The sequence below is a fragment of the Tenebrio molitor genome, chromosome 4, assembly GCF_963966145.1.
Source record: "Tenebrio molitor chromosome 4, icTenMoli1.1, whole genome shotgun sequence".
Lineage (NCBI taxonomy): Eukaryota > Metazoa > Arthropoda > Insecta > Coleoptera > Tenebrionidae > Tenebrio > Tenebrio molitor.
The window spans coordinates 14,125,491-14,144,888 of NC_091049.1; the positions used below are offsets into that span (position 1 = coordinate 14,125,491).

Below are 19,398 nucleotides of genomic sequence, written 5' to 3' on the forward strand. Positions count from 1 at the left end.
CTATCGATTTCGGGCGGTGTTTTTGACAAACGAGTGAACATATTGTTCATAAGTGCGACATAAATGGCTGGTGATTCATCACAAGTTTGATAACGCGACTTAATTTCGTCTAAAAGTCTTTCGTCATAGTCCGGGGGAAGAAATTTTTCTTTAAGAGTTTGACGAGAGATTGCCAGTCTCCTATACCATCTCTGACAGAACGGTACCACGTGAGAGCGGGCTCTTCAAATAAGTCGTACGCGGAGCGAAATTATTCTTCTTCCGTTAGTCCTCTAGCTACCATTAGGTCATTTGCCTTTTCCAAAAATGCCGGTAAATTCGTTTTCCATTAAAAGATAAGCCCCATTTGTAAACAGGAACTGGTTTAGAAGTTCTACTCGAAAGAAACGATTGACTTGGCACGTTGATCATTGTAGAGTTTAAGATCTGTGAGCGATTGGGGTGAGTAGAGTTTATTTTATCCAGCAAGTCCGATTCAAGCTCTAAGCATGTGGCAAATGATGTACTTTTGATTTCGTCCACTGGCTTAGAAGTAGCAGTAGATAATATAGGCCAACTGACTTTTTATCTTACCCATTTCGTGTGTATTTTCCGGGTCTACTAAAGCAACAATTGCAGTAGTTATATCTTCGAGAGTTTTCTCTATAATAGCCTTTTCGGTGTCAGGTTTGAATTTTGAGTCTACAATTAGTTTTATTTGACGTCCCGATAACGCACGTGTCAATAGTTTGACTTTACTGTCCCGATCGTCACGAGGTTTTAATTTTCTAGAGCAATTCAATGATACAAGAGGTAGAAATGAACGTATATTAATGTAAAATTGTAAAAAATGAACATAAAAAGGGTATTTGATATGATAAATGAAACTGTGAAAATTAAATGTGAATATTTCTAGAAAGCCGCTACCATTTGAAAATTAAAATAAATTGCGATTCGGTTTTTGACCCGGGAATTACTGCCATATTAGAGCGTGTGACCAAAAGTTGGCCAGTGACAGCTCCGGGCTCTCAGGGGGTTTTTCGGGGCAGAGGGCGTGGGTTCGGAAAATAAAAAATGGGCGCCAGGCAGCTATTGTTTTGAGCTGGTTGTTAAGCTTGTCCAGCTGCCGGAACAAGTGCTCAGTATTCTCTGATACTTCGGAGACAATACAAATAAAAAAACTTAATTCCTTGGGAATTAAATAATTGGTTTATTCAACTTTAGGGCCAACAGTCCAGGAAATAAGAAGTGCTTACTTAAGTGTGCACTGGTCCGTGGAATTGGCAAACGCTATTCTACGTAATTCTGTTCAATTGGAAATTTCGAACCAGTTCACATTAATGGTCTTATTAAATACACTTATTTTGGTCTTATTAAGAAAGCTTTCCCTTACAGGTGACCTTGTAACTTATCTGATTATTTTGTTGTGAATAAACTTAAAATTAATACAACTCCGATGTAAAGAAGAAAGAATTTGTTACATATGTGAAACGAAAAAGAAACGCAGTCTTCTGCTTTTATAAATTTACAACTATAAACTAACCTCGATTCTATGATTGAAAAATGTCTGGCAGTGACCCTGACATTATAGTTTTATAAAAAAGCCATAAAAACTGCGGTCGGAAGAGTTCCGAAAATTTGACTTGACTATGTGAAATTTGCAAACTTTCTGAAAGTAGAAGAACTGCTAAAAATGATTGAAATGCAAAATTGAAAACTTGGAATTTGTGAAATCTTGTGAAAAATCTGAAATGTTTGAAGTATGAAATTTTACAAGTATGAGACGGTTCTAAATGTTGAGAAGCGGGAAATTTGAGGCGCAAATTCTTATGATTCCGCAATAAAATTGTGCGACTTATCTTATGCCGGTAACGTGGTGTGTCCTCGATTGCGTCCTTTCGACTTGCGGTACGGTACTGTTCCTTTTCGGCGTCACGGCGTGACCTTGACGATATTCCTTAGTCCTTAACGAAACGATATCCAACGAAACGATGCGTGGTCCGACGACCTTAATGAACGATATGCGGTCTGGCGATGACCACTCTAAAGAACGATGTTCCCAAAGAACGATGTTCCCAAAGAACGATCGCCCCTGCGAACGACCCCTATCGAATTGTCGTTAGTGTTGCGAAAATCGGAAGATTCGGTAATTACCTTTCAGCGAAAAAGGGGGTTCTTGGCGCTAAATTGAAGTCCTTCCGGTACTCCGCTACTCAAGAATTTTCGGTACTATACAGATGCGGTACGGTAAGGCACGGTACGGTACTGGATCAAATTATCCAAACTGGATCGAATCCTAAACTGGATCGAACTCTAAACTGGATCGAACTACCCCTAATAAATGGTATTAGTGAAATGAATCTGCAATTGAACGATAATTACCTCTATAAGGCGAGGGGTCACTCGACCACGAACTCTAAAAGGCGCTTCGCTGGCGTCGCCTCGACGGCTCTCGACGAAGTGTCTGACTTCCGCATTTTTAATCTCGGCACCGCAGTCCCATAAATCGCGAAAATCGTCACGCGCGCGATTCTCGACCTTATTCAGTTGTGCGATAAGGCGTGCTGCGCTTGCGTGGTACTGCGCAATCAAAAATGTGCATTTCCGGTGGTACTACACGTGCGCGTGTCGCGGCAGGTGTACCGTCATGGCGCCGGTTTGTTTACCTCGAAATTATACCGAGCGGGAATATTCAGATTTTGGGGCGGTATTGTGTCGGTAAGTCGTGCACGTCTATTCTGATGTTAATTGCCGTAACTAGCAGGTCAAAAAAAAAGGGACAGGAAGAAAGATGGGGTTGAAAAGAAGGAGATGACTTTCCGGCAAGTTACTAAAGAGGAAAAGGGATCCAACATTGCCGTACGGTCACCTATCGCTGAGAAGAGAAGAAGAGAAAGTGAAGAGAAAGAGAAAGTGAAAGTGGGGTTCTGAAAGATAGGTTGCAGCTCGCCAACCTAGAGGCGTGAGGCCACCTCAGCCTGACATTTGCGGGGGTAACATGTGTTCTTCCAGCCCCCCCGTGGTGGCTGGCACAAATGACTCTACTAATGAAACTTCCGCTTCCGGAATGAGCGACGTAAAAAAACTTGAAGGCAGGGTGGGCGCGTCGCGTTGCCAAATGCCGTGCGTTATCTGCTAGTTCCGGGTCTTCGAACAGCGATCTATTAGTCCCGCGAGCATAAGTAGGACCTCTTGGCCTCCTACTCCGGCCAATCGCCATTGTGGCGTTTTGTAACGCTACAAGCGCGTGGCCACGTGTCGTACAGGGCGTAAAATTTGTTCAAAATATTTGGATGATACGAGCGAACAATCACGCGTCAAGTAGCTAGCCCTTCACAAAGTTAATTACAAACTTATTTTACTAAAAATTCAGCGAACTTGCACATCAACTCGGTAGATTTGTTTTGCGCAGAGTGACGGAACAAATCGTCCGTTCCTGGTGACAAATTACTGCTAAGAGTCAAAAAGGTCTGACCGTAGTTGCTGCGGTGCTGGTCGCTGCCGGAAGCTGGACTCCGGGACTCCGGTGAGGGTGAGCTTTGGCGGTGAGGACTGCGCCTGCGCGGAGCGTTGTAGCTGGCTCGCCTCAAGGATCCGGCGGTAACTCCTGTAGGATCACGAATTTGCCTCTTGGGAGTACGGGGTACGAAGATGGTATTTGACGGGAGAACGAAGATAAAGAGCGAGAGTGACGAGATAAAAAAAAAGGCCTGAGTTTTTACTCTGGTCTTTCTCGAGAAATTGTGCAGCGAGGTTCTCCACTTGCAGCTTCGGGATTTTTCTCGTGACGGTAGCTGCTTTTCCCTTTTGCGGCACTCAACGGTAACTGACGGGAACGTTCACCACGTGAACAAACTTGGTGCACACGCAAAACGGGAAGAGAGTTAAAATCTCGTATCTCTCCCTTTTATAAACTCGGTGTTTTTGTTAACTCCACGTGAAATTGAGTGGGCCAATGGTGTACTGCCGTATTCTGCAGTCGCAGTGGGGTGTTGGATTTTAATGAGAGAAGACAGTTGACAGACCAAAATAAACAAAGAAGTGAGGTTTAGTTAAATGGAATTGTGAATGAAAAATTGAGAAATCAGCAAACCTTTGCTCGCTGAGTCACACGGAGAGGACAATGGGCATTGAAATTGAACTAGTTTCGCCCACCAACTAGTTCGCGGCACGAAGGAACGAAGGCACTCAAATTGAGGCTCACAGTGCCCGAATGTGGGCCTCCAGGGTAAAGTTAAAAGGAACAAGGTGGCTAAACTACCCTGCTAGTAAAGCTTTTTCCGTAGGTGACGGTGAAAATTTAATTTGACTTTTGGAAGACTCCTACTTCCCCTAAATCACAAAGGGTTTAAGAGAAAAATGCGGAAATGAAAGAGGTTGATGATGTAATTATATCAAGTATCCATGTTAATCTATCTTTTAAACTCTCAATTTGATTTACAAATTTATTTGGCTCGTCTAGTAACCCTTTATACTTATTTTATTATTTTCACTTATCTACGTTGTGTTTATTTTTCGTCGATAGTCACCTTTATAGTGATGATGATGTTATATTTTAAGGCCTATTAGGCAATATTCAGTAGTCGTGACACATTTTGCACTGTGTTAAAATTATTGTTGAGGTTATGGTTATAATAAAATTCGTAAGAGACTTTCTTTGGAATTGTGATCATGAATTTAAACAGATGAATGAGTCGTCCGTTTTCACCTGACTATTTAATTTAGTTTTGAAAAAGTTTATTTTTCCTAAAATCCCCATTTTTTTAGGTAACATACTCGAAAAATTTAATACGGAATCGCATTTAACTATTACGCCCTAGTGCCGAAATACCTCTTCCGGTAAAAGTCCAGTGCCTAAACACCAGTCACCTGAATGACTGTAGGCGTCATTTCTCTCATAAATGTTCGTCCACGAGCTTCGACAAAGACTAGTTCAGAACTTTGCCGTACGCGACACCAGTTTATTACAGGTAACCGGGATGGTTATTTTGTCTCGTTTGCCCTCGTGGTAGCCCACACATACATGGTACATGCCGTTGGAGCGGGAACTACAACGCCCATTCTAGTCCACTGCCGGAAACTACGACCTGTCACAATGTCTTAGACCTTGTAAAGTTGGAGAAGAGGGTCCCCGGAAACCACGACTCTCCTCATCGTTGATGGCCGACAAACGAGCCTTTAATTTCAGGTGCAATTTGAGCAAAACAGTAGGAGAGAGATAGCCCTACACAGGTGTTTAACTTCGTCCATAAAAATACTAATTTTTGTTAACTACTTATAAAGTTAAATGTCTACTAATGCTGAAAAATTCATTGTAATTTTATATATATAATACATTTTTAACAATCGCTAAAAATACTTTGTTTGGCTGCTTTCTTACTGTTCTCTCGACGGCGTTATAAAATTTAGGTGATAGATACTCAAAGTGCTTTATGGATTTTGTAATTAGAGTTTGCCAGTTGTAGTATTAAACTATGCACTTCTTGTGGAGTGGTTGGCCTTAGGAAAAAAGAATTTTTATTTGATGTGATAAATTTCTTTAGATATGTCACTGGAGAGTTGTCATTTTCATCAGAGAATGTTTCGGCTATGTGCTTAACTGACTCGCCAAAAAATTTTTGAAAACTATCTGCTGTCAAATGCGACATAGTTTCATGGTAATTTACTCCACTTAAGCTTTTAACTATTTTCCATATCGTTGAAGATTTGTTGTTGGAATTTTTCTATTAAATTGCTGTAGTAGTTTTTCTTTGCCTGGTTGATGCTTGCTATATATGCATTCTTGAGTTTTTTATACATATTTTTAGTTTGTGGCGAACTTGTACATTTTCTAACCACATCTAACGCTTCAAGTACGTTTCGTTATGTTAGGTAAATGGGCAAGATTTGGTTACAATGATTAAATAAAGAAAATTGATTTGTACATCAGAATTACGATTATTCCAGCTTAAATTAGGGTTAAACTGGCTATCAAAATGTTCAGAAAAATACAGCGCGTCTTTCTAAAATAGTGGGTTTGTAACCTGACTTTGTTTAAACAAGAATTTATTAATTTGGCTAAATTTTCCCACGACTGACCACACGTGCAAGTGTAATCTGATATCTTACTTAAAAGTCTCGATCTGTGACGCGCTTCTCTCCACCTCAACTTATCGGACCAACCCTTGGCTGGCGACGCTGGGTTTAAAATCTAAATCGCAGACACCAAATTCTAGTGGACCAATTCATTTGTGAATATTTTAAACAATTCTGCCGATTTACAAGGATTTAAACTAATTAACAAATTTTACTATATGAATTTAGAATACCGAACTGTTACGACGCGTTCGGTAACGTAGGGGGTTTTGATTTCTCGAAGGACCAGTTCCCACAATTGGGAACAATTAAACTGCACTTGTAGTTTACTTATACTACGTGTAATTGTTACTTGTTACTTTCGTACATAGTAGTAGTACTCTCGGTACTGACTTAATGTTTCGTACTATTACAATTGTTACATGACTACTTATCTTACTGAATGATGAGATGAGAGTGGCGAGTCACAAGACTCTCGCACCTTCCGCAACCCCCTTGAGAGGGTGGATAGCGGTATCGTCCGACAATTCCCGAGCGGTACCGACTAACGGGACCGAACACGAACGAAGCTTCCTAGTTATTTAAGAAGTTAATTTTGCGATTTGAAACGGTCTTAAATTCCAGGAAACCCTCCGTGGGAACGGCTCTGTTTTTCTAACAATCTGATATTTTTAGAGTCTGGGTCTCTAATAGGTCTATTATTGTATTCAATTTGGAGTCATTTATGGCTATCTCTTAAAGCGCTCGTGGTTTAATAGATCTCTAAGAAAATTTTTATCAATATTTCAGTGTATTGTTGTCATTTACACCAAAAAACTTCCACTATTAATGTTCAAACTCTACTTTTTAACATATGTTGCAGATGTAGTTGCATCAGTTACCTTGAATTACCAATTAATACAAAATTCCCTAGAATTTGAAAATTTAATTTTTTTATTTAAAAATTAAAACAAGGGTGCAAATTCTAAAAAATAACAAAAAAAACTCGTTTTATAAGGGCATTGGCGCACTCGTCCCATACAAAACTCCCCTACGGGTCATTTTCTACACTTGGGACTTGTGCGCCAAATCAACCCTTATAAAACTCGTTCTTTAATATACTATTACAAAACATGCCTATATTTTAAATGGAAATAAATGGAATTCATAAATTGAACAGAAACAATTGGAGGTTGTTAAGACAAATCTAAATTTGTTGAATTGAAGGTGAATATTTTCCGCGATGGTAATAAAATAAATTTATAAATACCGCGTTCATCACAGTACTTTGTAATTTACAACGCTTTCGCCTTCTGGATCGACTTCATCTGCATCATATACGTCGGAATCGTAATTTTCAGCTTCTTCTTCATAGCATCCGGTAATTGTTTCGACTATTACCAAAAGTATATTCTTTCAGATTAAACGTTACAGATGTCAGAGTAGGAAACATTGGACTGGCTCTGATCCAGCTCTTTCAACTCGAACGCGATGAAAATTTGGAGCGACCTCGAAACCCAAATGATTTCAGTCGAACGAGTCAACGAACACCGAACTAACTTCAGAAATCCAAAGTGGCCACCTTACTTCTCCAAAATCGTGGCCCAGTAATGGCAACATCGATTTCAACAATATTTCTATGAAATACGCTCAAGATGGTCCGTTTGTTCTTTACAACGTCTCGTTTAAGATCCAAGCAGGCGAAAAAATTGGAATCGTGGGTAGAACCGGTGCCGGAAAGACATCCATCGTATCCGCTCTTTTTCGTCTGTACCATTTCGACGGGTCGATCACCATAGAAGAGATCGACTCCAAATCGATTTCCCTAGAAGATCTCCGTTCCAAAATTGCCATCATTCCCCAAGAACCGGTCCTCTTCCTTGGCACTCTCCGCAAGAATTTAGATCTATTCAACGAATTCGACGACTCGCATTTCTCGAGTGCCTTGGAAGACGTGGAACTTAAGAACATGCCTTCAGATTTGCGGTCGGGCCTCGACACCATGATTGTAGATGGTGGATCGAATTTCAGCACGGGACAAAGACAACTCTTGTGCCTGGTGAGGATCATGTAGAGGAACGTCAAGATCGTCATCATAGACGAGGCAACGGCGAACGTTGACTTAGGAACCGATGCCCTCATACAGGCCACGATGAGAAGGAAATTTAGACAATGTACGGTCATGATGATCGCCCATCGTCTGGATACCGTCATTGATTCAGACAAGATTCTGGTCCTAGAGTCCGGACGTGTCGTCGAGTTTGATCCTCCAGACGCGCTTTTGCAAAATATCAAAGGCTTTTATTACAACTACGCTAAAAAAAAAGTGATCGGTTTGGTGAATAAAAATTAAAGTCTTCAACACAACAATGTAAACTAAATGTCTGCCTGTTAATATTTTTAGTGCCTAAATAAACCTTATCTGTTTGTTATGGTTGTGCCTTTCGCGAATATTAAAATAACGACTGAATGTTAAATTAGCTGCAAATATTAAACTGTACTAATAAATTTCAATGGCGGCCTAGTTTTTGCCCACAACAAGCTACAATTTAACCTCACCTGCGAAAAATTATGTTGAACTATATAAAAAAACACGTTTCGTTAAAAAGTCTCAAATGAAAATTGCAAAAAAATTCACCAAGTACCTAATTTACTTTCAAGGTTTAATTATAAAAAGTGCTCGTTATTTGAAAGATAAACGATAATGGCTAAAAATTACTTTGATTAGAGTGAACGCACTGTAATACAGCGATAAATATATATATACATCGCACGTTTCAAAAAAGAAAATAAAGTAACAAATACAAAAACAAGAGTAATGGACGAAAACAACGACTCTTCAAATACAAAGAGACATATTAATCCCAGGAAGAAAGCCAACTTTTTCTCAGATTTGTTCTTCTGGTAAGACGTACCCAAGTTAATTTAACAATTTCTTAACGATGTTTTAGGTGGCAGTTGTGCTTTCTCTTCGAAGGTGATAAAACGACACCGACCGAAGACAATCTTTGCGAGATTCTTGATGACCAACGATCCAAGCGTTTGGGAGACAAACTTGAGAAATTCTGGTGCGAAGAACAATCTCGTCGGAGTCCTTCATTGTGGAGAGCTCTGTACAGGACTTTTGGAGTTAAATTTATGATTCATGGTTTGTGGTGCGTTGCACAACAGGTAGCAGTGTACGTACTAGCAATTTCTACGCACTAAAAACATAGCTAATTATCACATTTTACAAATCAACCAACCAACTTAGATTTCTCTCAAATATGAGCTCGTAAGAAATGGTTTCAGTAACAATAACTGCTTTTTGAAATGCCAACAATTGTACACTTCTAGATTAGTACGAGTACAGTTAGTTTTAGATTCAGTACTTCTAACTTATTTCAGGATATGTCAATCGATAGTTCTCAATCGACTAGTTAACTGCTACAGCCTCCCTCAAGAAACATTTTCGAAAAACCAAACATACGTGTACAGCAGCCTAATGATTTTGACAACATACCTAGTAACATTTGCATATCACAACGTCACTTTTCGAATGTCGGACTTAAGTATAAAAATCCAAGTGGCGTGCAGATGTTTGATTTACAGAAAATCTATAAAACTAACTCAAAACAAGGTTACGGCCGGTCACGTTGTTAACTTGGTAACTAATGACGTGAATAATTTTGGAAGAAACGTATATTATGCCCATTACTTGTGGTTGGCACCATTAGAAACTGTGATTATTTTGTATCTTGTCTACAGTGTGCTTGGAAGTACCGCTACTATCGGAATGATGATCATTTTAATATGCATGATTTTGCTAAGTAAAAAAAATTTACCAAAAACATGACAATTTTAAATGTGTCCTTGTAGTGTACTTGGGCAAATTACTTTCGGTTTATGGAATGCGCAAACTGTCAGCGACCGATCGAAGACTCCGAATTATAAACGAAATTATCCACGGTATCAAAATCATCAAAATGTACGCTTGGGAGAAACCGTTTGGCACACTTGTGACACAATTTAGAAAGTAATGTGCAAAAGTTTTCAAAAAAATAATTCATCATTAAAAATTTTCAGATTGGAAATCCACCAAATAAAGATAATGTGCTACATAAATTCATTTACGTCGTCTTGTCCACTCTTCGTAAACCACGTTGCCCTCTTTTTTTGGGTGTTAACAATCACCCTCAGCGGTAATAGTTTAAACGCTAAACACATCTTCTTCATGTCTTCAATCTATCACAGTTTACGACTTGTGGCTCTAATATTTTTCCCCTTCGGGGTGACATTTTGGACCCAAACGATCGTTTCTGTCAGAAGGATTCAACAATTTCTTAAGAGCGAAGAAACGTCAAAATTCGCCCAAAGATATCGAAATCGTGAAATCACTTTGACCAAGATTTGCGCTAAGTGGGATGCTTCGTCCGACGAGTATAAACTAAATGACGTAAATTTAACGATCCAACCGGGACAAGTTGTGGCAATCGTGGGTTCCATTGGCAGTGGAAAAACGACACTTCTTCAAGCGATGTTGAATGAGATCCCCCATCTAGAGGGTCGCCTGGAAGTCGGAGGATCCATTTCTTACGCTCCTCAAGAAGCGTGGCTTTTCAGCGGTACCATCAAAGAAAATATATTATTTGGAAAAGATTTGGACGAAGCTAAATACCACAAGGTGGTGGAAATGTGTGCGCTTCAAAGAGACTTCAGTGTGTTTCCTTGTGGAGACCTAACTCGCGTTGGTGAGAAAGGAGTGAGACTGAGCGGAGAACAAAAGGCTAGGGTCACCTTAGCTAGAGCTTTGTACAGGGACGTCGACTTCTATCTCTTGGACGATCCGTTCTCTGCGGTGGACGCTCGAGTGGGAAAAGAGCTTTTTGACAATTGCATCAAAAACTATTTGAGAAACAAGACGGTGGTATTGACAACCCATCAACTCCACTACTTGGAAAGCGTCGACGTGATTTACGTTCTTGACAATGGACGAGTTAAAGCTAGCGGTACCTACGAAGAACTGAAACTCGAACATTTGGAGCTGTTGCCAGGAGATAATCGTGGAGGAGAAATTAAACTCGACACCGCCGCATCGTACCAGTTTGAAAGCGTTGACGCAACTGCCGAAACCAAAGAAACTGAAGAAATCGGAAGCGTCTCTAACCTCATCTACAGACGCTATTTTAAGTCTGGCGGCAAAATAATCGTAGCCTGTTTGATCACGCTGACAATTTTGCTGACGGCGTCGGTAATACACGGCGCACAGTACTTTCTTTCTTTCTGGGTGAACCAGGAGCAAGCCAAAACCACCACTCTCACTTCAACTCAATGTTTGTTCATCTACGGCAGTCTGGTCTCGTTGGTTTTAATCTTGTGTCTTGCTTCGGCTTTGGCTTGCTTCAAGTTTGGTGTGGTCTTGGCAACAAACCTTCACGATAAGATGTTCCGCAAGATCGTCGCCATGCCGATGAGATTCTTCGAAACAAATCCAAGCGGCCGTATCTTGAACCGCTTTTCAAAGGACATGGACAGTATCGACGAGGACGTACCTATGTCGTTCCTGTTCACAGTTTTGGTGGCAGGCGAAATCATCTTCATCGCAATCTTCAACTTCGTGGTCAACTTGAAGATGTTGATCCCTACACTTGTGATGTTCGGAATAGTTTGCTACTTCCGTGTTGTCTTCTTAGCCACCAGTCGGAACTTGAAACGACTGGAAGCGCGAGGTGAGGGTGGTACTTCTCAAAGCAATCATCTCAATTTCGTTTCAGCACGCAGCCCAATTCTGTCACACCTGAGCAGTTCCTTGCAAGGACTAGTTACAATCAGAGCTTTCCACAATCAGCCCGATCAACAAGCCAAGTTCAACGGGCACCAGGATCTGCACACGTCAGCGTACTATTTGTATCTGGCGAGTAGTTCGGCGTTCGGGTTCTGGTTGGATTTTATCTGCGGACTGTACCTCTCAACTGTCACTTTGAGCTTTCTTCTGATCCATTCCGGTGAGTACTTTTCCATTTCATGTCATACTAGTACCAACATATTGTAGAGATCCATGGCGGAGACGTCGGCTTTTCCATTAGCCAATGTTTGATAATGATGGGAACGTTACAATACGGCATGAAAAAGTGGAGCGATCTGGAGAACGATATGGTGTCTGTTGAACGAGTCGTCGAGTACTGCGACTTGACACCAGAACTGGACGATGGTACCAAAATTCCATCGGAACTGTGGCCCACAACTGGAAAGATCGCGTTTAACGGAGTATCGTTGCGGTACTCCGACGATGCTCCGTTGATCATCAATCGACTATCGCTCCAAATTGATCCCGAGGATAAAATAGGAATCGTCGGTCGAACAGGCGCCGGAAAATCATCGTTGGTATCGACCCTCTTCCGCCTGACTCACTTCGAAGGCGACATAAAAATCGACGGCGTCAACATCAAGACTCTCCCACTCCGACGTTTGCGTTCGAGGATTTCGATCATACCGCAAGAACCGACGCTCTTTTCAGGTACCATTCGGAAAAATCTCGACCCATTTGACGAATATCCGGACTCACACTTGTGGGAAGCTTTGAACGACGTCGAACTGAAGACTGTCGTGTCGGATTCACCTGCCGGGCTCTCCAGTAGAGTGTCAGAATCTGGACTGAATTTCAGTGTTGGTCAACGGCAACTCTTGTGCCTTGCCAGAGCTATCATTCGAATGAATAAAATACTAATCCTTGACGAAGCCACGGCTAACGTGGACTTCCAGACGGACGAGTTGATCCAGAGTACCATAAGGAGGAAGTTCAAGGGATGCACGGTGCTGACTGTCGCTCATAGACTCCAGACCGTCATGGATTGTGAAAAGATCTTAGTGATAGATGCTGGATGTGCTGTTGAGTTTGATTCTCCGTCGAAACTTTTGCAAAATACTAACGGAACATTCTACAAGTTGGTCCAGATGAGTGGTAAAAATAATGACAGGAAATAGTTTGAGTTGACAGCTTTATTGTACACATAGAAGCATTGTCAATAGAATAATACGACCATGAAAGAATTTTAAATTATATTTATTTTATCAATCTCTTGTAGTATTATAAGATGCTTGCCAACTTACAATAGTGAATAAAACATAAAATTATTTCTTTTCAATTGAGATTTAGTGCCAAGGTTGGTAGAACTGACTATTTTGTATAGTATAATAATAATTTGCCTTTTGCCATTTGACTACATAGTTTGAATTCCCCCTCCACCCAAAAGTTACTCGTGACGTTAAAATGCACTAAACTTTTACGACAGAGTCTGTCGATCACGCCTAAGGTGTTCCTTCACTAGAATAAAACAGAAAAAGCCACCCAATAAACCCCACGGAGATTATAAACCTTGGGTTCTATTGGAACACTAAACATTTCTGGGTTGATTTTACGTCAAAAGTTACATGAAATCAAATTTTAGGTTAATCAACTTCCTGGTACTTCTAACACCCAACAAAAAAGTAATAATAAATTCAGTGACATAGATGGAGCAGAAATCCTACTAGACAAGAGTTTGCTGTTGAGGCAGGCATATCACAAGAAACTCCAATATCAAAAAAAAAACATTTGTTGATGCTGCTACTCAAACAGATAACCATAAGGAATTGAAAAATGCTGAAGTTCTAGTCGATACAAGGTGGTCCTCTATTTCTGACTTTATCCAAACAGAAAAGGCTTTAAAAGATATTTATTGTTTTCAACTGTCATAAATTCTTATTTTTCTCCTTTGTAAACTGCCTCTTAATTATGTTTTGTAAATAGTGACATGCAGGTAAACACCGTACAGGTTGGATTGAGCATTGATAAATCGCATTATGTTGGTTAGCTGCATGCCACTATTTACAAAACATAATTATAGAGCCAAAAAATTAAATTATTTGACCTTGAGAGGTAAATCCAACGTGAATGGACTTTATATGTATATTATGAAGGATTAAGAATGTATAGTAAGTTGCCCCTAGAAATTAAAAATTGTACAATTATGTTAAAATTTAAGCAGTAAAGCAAGATTTATAGTTCCGTATACATATAGCATAACATAGTCAAAAATCATAAACATAACATAACTTTTTAAATTCAATTTATAGTTCATGACAAAACGTGATATGATTGCTGATTTTTTAAGTGTCAAACAATTGTCCAATATGTTTTGTGAAGACGGGGTTCTAAAAGCTGCTGCTCGTGCTGTGGTCTTACACGAGATAGATCGTAATAAAGAAAAAAGGAAGAAACCACAAAAAAAAACGAGTTACAAAAACACGGATAAATCAGCTCCTCCAAATCATTTCCTTCTTCACGCCGTCCTCAAAGTCTTTGGAAGATTTATCGTACAGTTCTTTGAACCTTTCAACACACACACTGTACGATTAAAATTTCCTTCATATTTTCCACCTTTTCAATAATGTTTTTAAATTGAATTTATTGACAGCATACCTACACGTAACCGTTTCTATGCAAAAATATTAAAATTCCGTAACTTTCATGGTACATAACATAATAATTGATTGGCCAATTCATATGTAAACGGACACGGACTTATGTTATGATAAAGGATCTATAAATGGATACATTTGATTCAATAGGGTTCAATTTTGATATGTTATGTTATACGTACAAGTTACGGAACTATAAATCGGCCTTTAGAGTCCGCACACTTTTAGGCTAGGGCCACACTACAGACTAAATAATTGGCCGATAATTTAGTCCGATTGGGTAGCTTCCGCGCACACCAGGCAAACTAAACTGTTTGGTTGGCTGTTGGTGGCGTTGGTGCGCAGACTTTAGTTCAACATATTGAATAGCTTTCATAATCATAAATTAAAAATTAAAAATTTTGCACTGTGGCAGGATTCACTGCTTATTTACTACATAAAGCTGGTCTTTTTTCAATTCCTTCAATTCTAATAACGAGTCATTAATTAAGGAATAAGGGTAATGTGAAGGCGGAGAAGACAGCAATAAAAAAAGATTGCAAAGGTGGTTTAAAAAAACGTGTCTGAGCAAAAAAGGAGAAAGTAAAAAAAAACAAAAAATGAAACTTTACGAGGGGTCCTAATAGAATTTGAAAGTTCATTCGAATTCATGGTCTTTTTTCAATTTTGGTAATGAACAAAAATAACGAATAATTATTAACTGTTATTGTCATAGTTCATAGCAGCGCGTTCCGGCTGCGTCTTTACCTTAGTATTAACGCAAAAAAATATGTGTAAAGGAATCTAGTTTAATTCTGAATTATAGATATTTAAATAATAAATCACGTCTCATTTTTTGCTGGAATATTTCCTACTTTTGTTGGTATCTTAGTAAATCTTACGCGATATTAATTAAATACATATGAGAATTAACATAGGTTTAAAATATCCTTTGGTTCAATATATTTTATTACTTTCATAATCATAAATTAAAAATAAAAATTTTTGCACTGCAGAGAGCCACTGCACGCATAATATGTGTGGATCACCGACCGGATAGTCGGTGAATGTGCGCACTCGCATTGTACACCATGCTCTATCAATAGTTGGCCAACTTTCTTGTTGAAAGGGAATTCCAACTATTTCTCGATCAATCTGTCGGCCGACTACAATCGCTTTAGTGTGCGCACTCACATAAGTCCTCATACTTATTAAGCAACCAACTAAACTGTCGGCCGATGAAAAGTCTGTAGTGAGTCCTGGCACAGTGCAAAAATTTTGATTTTTAATTTATGATTATGAAAGCTATTCAATATGTTGAACTAAAGGATATCTTTATCCTATGTCAGATGTCATATTTAATTAAAATCGCAATGATTTTATCAATTGTGCATAAGCAGTTGGCCGATTAATAGTCGACAGTCTGCGCACCAACGCCACCAACAGCCAACCAAACAGTTTAGTTTGCCTGGTGTGCGCGGAAGCTACCCAATCGGACTAAATTATCGGCCAATTATTTAGTCTGTAGTGTGGCCCTAGCCTTAGGAGAACACGTTGAGTCATCCAAATCTGTCCGTGAAGTTTTGTCCAGTGGCGTATCACTTGCGTTCAGAAATGGGGGCATACGTTTTTATTTGAATGATTAATCATTGTGAAGAACTGATTTTATTGCAATAGAAAACAACCCTGAAATCACGAAACAACGAAACGAACACTGGCAAAGCAGCTTACGAATGAACGTACGCCTCTGACGCCGCATGGCCGGTAAGCGGAGCGGTTCTACCTTCCCACTCTAAGAATCGAAGAATGGACTCGACCAACGTAGTTGCGTCTGCGGCGCAACTTTATTGGTGTGTTCTCCTTAAAGTGTTGGCACTCTATGTGTCTATGCGAGGGAAAATTTTTTAAATGATTTAATGTGTTATGTTATTATTTTTGTGGGGGTTGTGGTGAATTTTGTTTGTATATAGCTTATTAGCTAACAAAGTGATACGGTTGTGAAACTTCATCACTCATTTTTGAGTATGTCTGTGGACGTTCGGGCCATCCGTTTTCATAAGACCAATGGGATGACGTTTTTGACAAGTACCTGCGGCACTTGCGTGGTCGGTACCGGAAGGCGCCACCGGGCATTCCTTTTGGGTGATCGGTACTAGTTTTGCCGAGACAACCCGTGTGCTGCTCCTCCGAGTCTACCCCACGTTCCCTGGAAACCCGACCTTTGTGGTGCAAGCCGTGCTGGAGTGTTCCCGGGCTGAGTGTCGTCGTCGTTTCCTTCGTTGGACGGATTTGGACGTGGTTCTTTGGACTCGCTAGGACCGAACACGCGTAAGCGGATCAGCCACGAGGTTATCAGCAGCTAGGAAGAAAAAACCCGAACAGACCGCCTTTTTCTGTCGTATCGTTCACTGTGTTGCCCATTTTTTCGGTCGGAGGTTATCCTCTTGTTTCAGGTTTGACGCCTGCAGCGGAGTCATTTTCATCGCCAGGACTCCTCGAGGACAGTGCGCACTGGACCATCGCGGAGCTCTGCCGGGATTCATCGACCCCTGTGAGGTAGGTTCCCATCTGAAGGGGTAACTTCCGACATCCTTTCGTGTGGCGGCGAACGACATCTTCTGGTGTGGCGAACGACACCCCCCATTGGCTCGCGAGTGTGCCCCATTTCCGTTGGTTTTCGTTTTTTTTTGGGTTCAAGGATTTCTCATGCATCCACAGGCCACCAGCCTTGATGTAAATTTAATTTAAGTTTCTATTTTTTTTTCTTATCTTCACTTTGCTCAGAATCATTTTTTTTCTTTTGTTTTTTTTTTAATAAAAGCTGAATGTTCTCCAGGGACACATATAAATTTAATTGATCCCACCCCCCGAACCCCGACCTTCTCGGCTTGAGCTAGTCCGCGGTCGAAAGTGGCGTAACAAAGACATATTATTATTATTCTTTCAGATATTTTGTCTAAATTTATGCCAACTAAAGATGACGTTTTGAAGACCATGCCCTTATGTTTCCAGAAGTACCAACACGTGCGACTGATTTTAGATATGCATTGAAATAAAAGTCCAAGTGCCAAAAAAACTTTGTTGCAAAATAAAGTTATATTCTCATTATAAAAAGAGGTCATACCCTTAAGTTTATGATTGCAGTTACTCCTTCTGGTTTTATAGGGTACGTTAGTCCAGCATAAGGCGGGCGAGTTTCTGACGGAAGAATAATCAGGAATAGTTGACCAATTGATTCCTTATGTGGATGAGATTATGGTAGACTAAGCGTTTTTGATTGATAAACTTTGTAAAGAGTATATTAAGCTGGTGAGGCCACCATTTTTGAGGAAGAAGCAATTTGGCAAAAGTGAAGCATCAACAAATAGAACAATCGCATCAGCTAGGGTACACGTTGAATGCAGGCATAAAAGTTTTGAGAATATTTAGAAATACTTCTTTATTATACCTGAATCATAATCCCCGTTTTTGACACTTACAGCCGGTTCCATAAATGAGCTATTAAAGCTCCCTTTATGCAAAGCCTCATTTTTAAAAAAGTCGCCTTTAAAGTAAGTTTAAAGTCTATCTTGTTCCATAATATTATGTTTACGGTGCTTTACATAAAGTCAGCTTTAACAAACTGTTTGCACAGAATTGTTAGGTTGGCGAACATGCCTAAAATTTTTAACCAATGGACGTCTTTAAATTGTATACCAAATTGGCAAAATTTGACACATTTTTGTGTGGCTGTGTTGACAGTGGTTAATTATTGCGGTAGTTAGGACCTATATCCTACTATTATCTTCTGAACTGATTGCTTCATTGTTTGTGCCGACAATTGTTTTAAAGAAACGAGTTATGAAAATTAATTTATTAAGTTCATCATCCGATTCATCGTCAGAAGATGAAGAAATTGTTTTTGTCCGGAGACAAAAACTGTATAGAAATAGAGAGGATTGTTTTGAAAAATTTGACGAAGTTGAATTCTTTGAAAGATTCCGGCTAATCAAAACAACGGTAGTGGCTTTGTTGGATCTTATTGAGCAACAAATATCATCTCCAACAAACAGGTAAACTTTGTAGTTTAAAGTAAATTTGTCAGTGGTATTCAAATGAAAACTTTTTAAGGGGCGGGTGTATACGACCAATGACACAGTTGTTGCTGACATTAAGATTTTATGCAACAGGTAGTATGTTAATATCAGCAGGTGATTTTGTTGGAGTTTCAAAAACATCCGCAAGCCGAATAGTGAAGAGAGTGTCTTCAGCAATAGCTTCTTTGCGTCCACAGTTCATTTATATGTACAATAACCACAACGAGATGCAAAGACTGCCCAAGAGTTTTATAACATTGCGAGTTTTCCAAGAACAATTGGTGCTATTGATTGCACATTAGTGAAAATGGAATCTCCTGGAGGAGAGTACGCAGAAATCTTTAGGTGCAGGAAAGGATATTTTGCCCTTAACGTCCAAACAATTTCTGATGCTAATCTGAAAATAAAAAATATCGTAACTCGCTGGCCTGGATCTACCCATGACCAAACAATTTTTAATAATAGTCGGGTTAAAAGAGAATTTTGTGATGGTAGATATGGGCAATATATGCTCATTGGTGACAGTGGCTATGCCATAGAGTCGTTTCTTATGACAAAATTGCAAGAAACTCAAACTCCTGCAGAAAATTTATATAACGAATCAATTTTACGGACAAGAAATGTAGTAGAGAGACAGATTTCCAATTCCTTCATTAGGAATGCGGGTTAAATTGCTCACAATGATGGAAATTATTGTTGCCACAGCAGTCTTACATAATATTGCTGTGGAAATGAACGACTATTTTCCAGAAGAGTGGCTTGAGAACATTGACTACGATAATGATAATGAAAATGTGCGGAACGAAGTCCTTAACAACATTCTAATTAGAGGAAGAAATGTAAGACGATTGCTAATTGATGAACATTTCAA

At 39.6% G+C, this 19,398-nt stretch overlaps 1 protein-coding gene and 1 long non-coding RNA gene across 2 annotated transcripts; one reads left to right on the forward strand and one right to left on the reverse strand.

Annotated features, from left to right (window-relative positions):
• Positions 1-1,167: 1,167 nt before the first annotated feature.
• On the reverse strand, positions 1,168-4,348 carry LOC138129554 (uncharacterized). Its single transcript, XR_011159254.1, has 2 exons — positions 2,134-4,348; positions 1,168-2,084 (listed from the first exon to the last, which is right to left on the reverse strand). It is a non-coding gene; the product is annotated as an uncharacterized lncRNA (long non-coding RNA).
• A 3,774-nt stretch (positions 4,349-8,122) lies between these two features.
• LOC138129630 (probable multidrug resistance-associated protein lethal(2)03659) lies at positions 8,123-13,170 on the forward strand. Its single transcript, XM_069045925.1, has 7 exons — positions 8,123-8,937; positions 8,985-9,212; positions 9,421-9,842; positions 9,892-10,048; positions 10,099-11,741; positions 11,787-12,017; positions 12,065-13,170. The coding sequence occupies exons 1-7, from the start codon at positions 8,852-8,854 to the stop codon at positions 12,994-12,996; spliced, it is 3,699 nt and encodes a 1,232-aa protein (XP_068902026.1). The 5' UTR covers positions 8,123-8,851; the 3' UTR covers positions 12,997-13,170.
• Positions 13,171-19,398: the final 6,228 nt, after the last annotated feature.

Excerpts from the sequence above, each read along its gene's own strand:
- LOC138129630 (XM_069045925.1), top strand. The coding sequence starts at position 8,852 with ATGGACGAAAACAACGACTCTTCAAATACAAAGAGACATATTAATCCC. Across the intron at positions 10,049-10,098 it reads CTTGTGACACAATTTAGAAA|ATTGGAAATCCACCAAATAA; the intron begins GTAATGTGCAAA and ends AAAAATTTTCAG. Across the intron at positions 12,018-12,064 it reads CTTTCTTCTGATCCATTCCG|AGATCCATGGCGGAGACGTC; the intron begins GTGAGTACTTTT and ends AACATATTGTAG.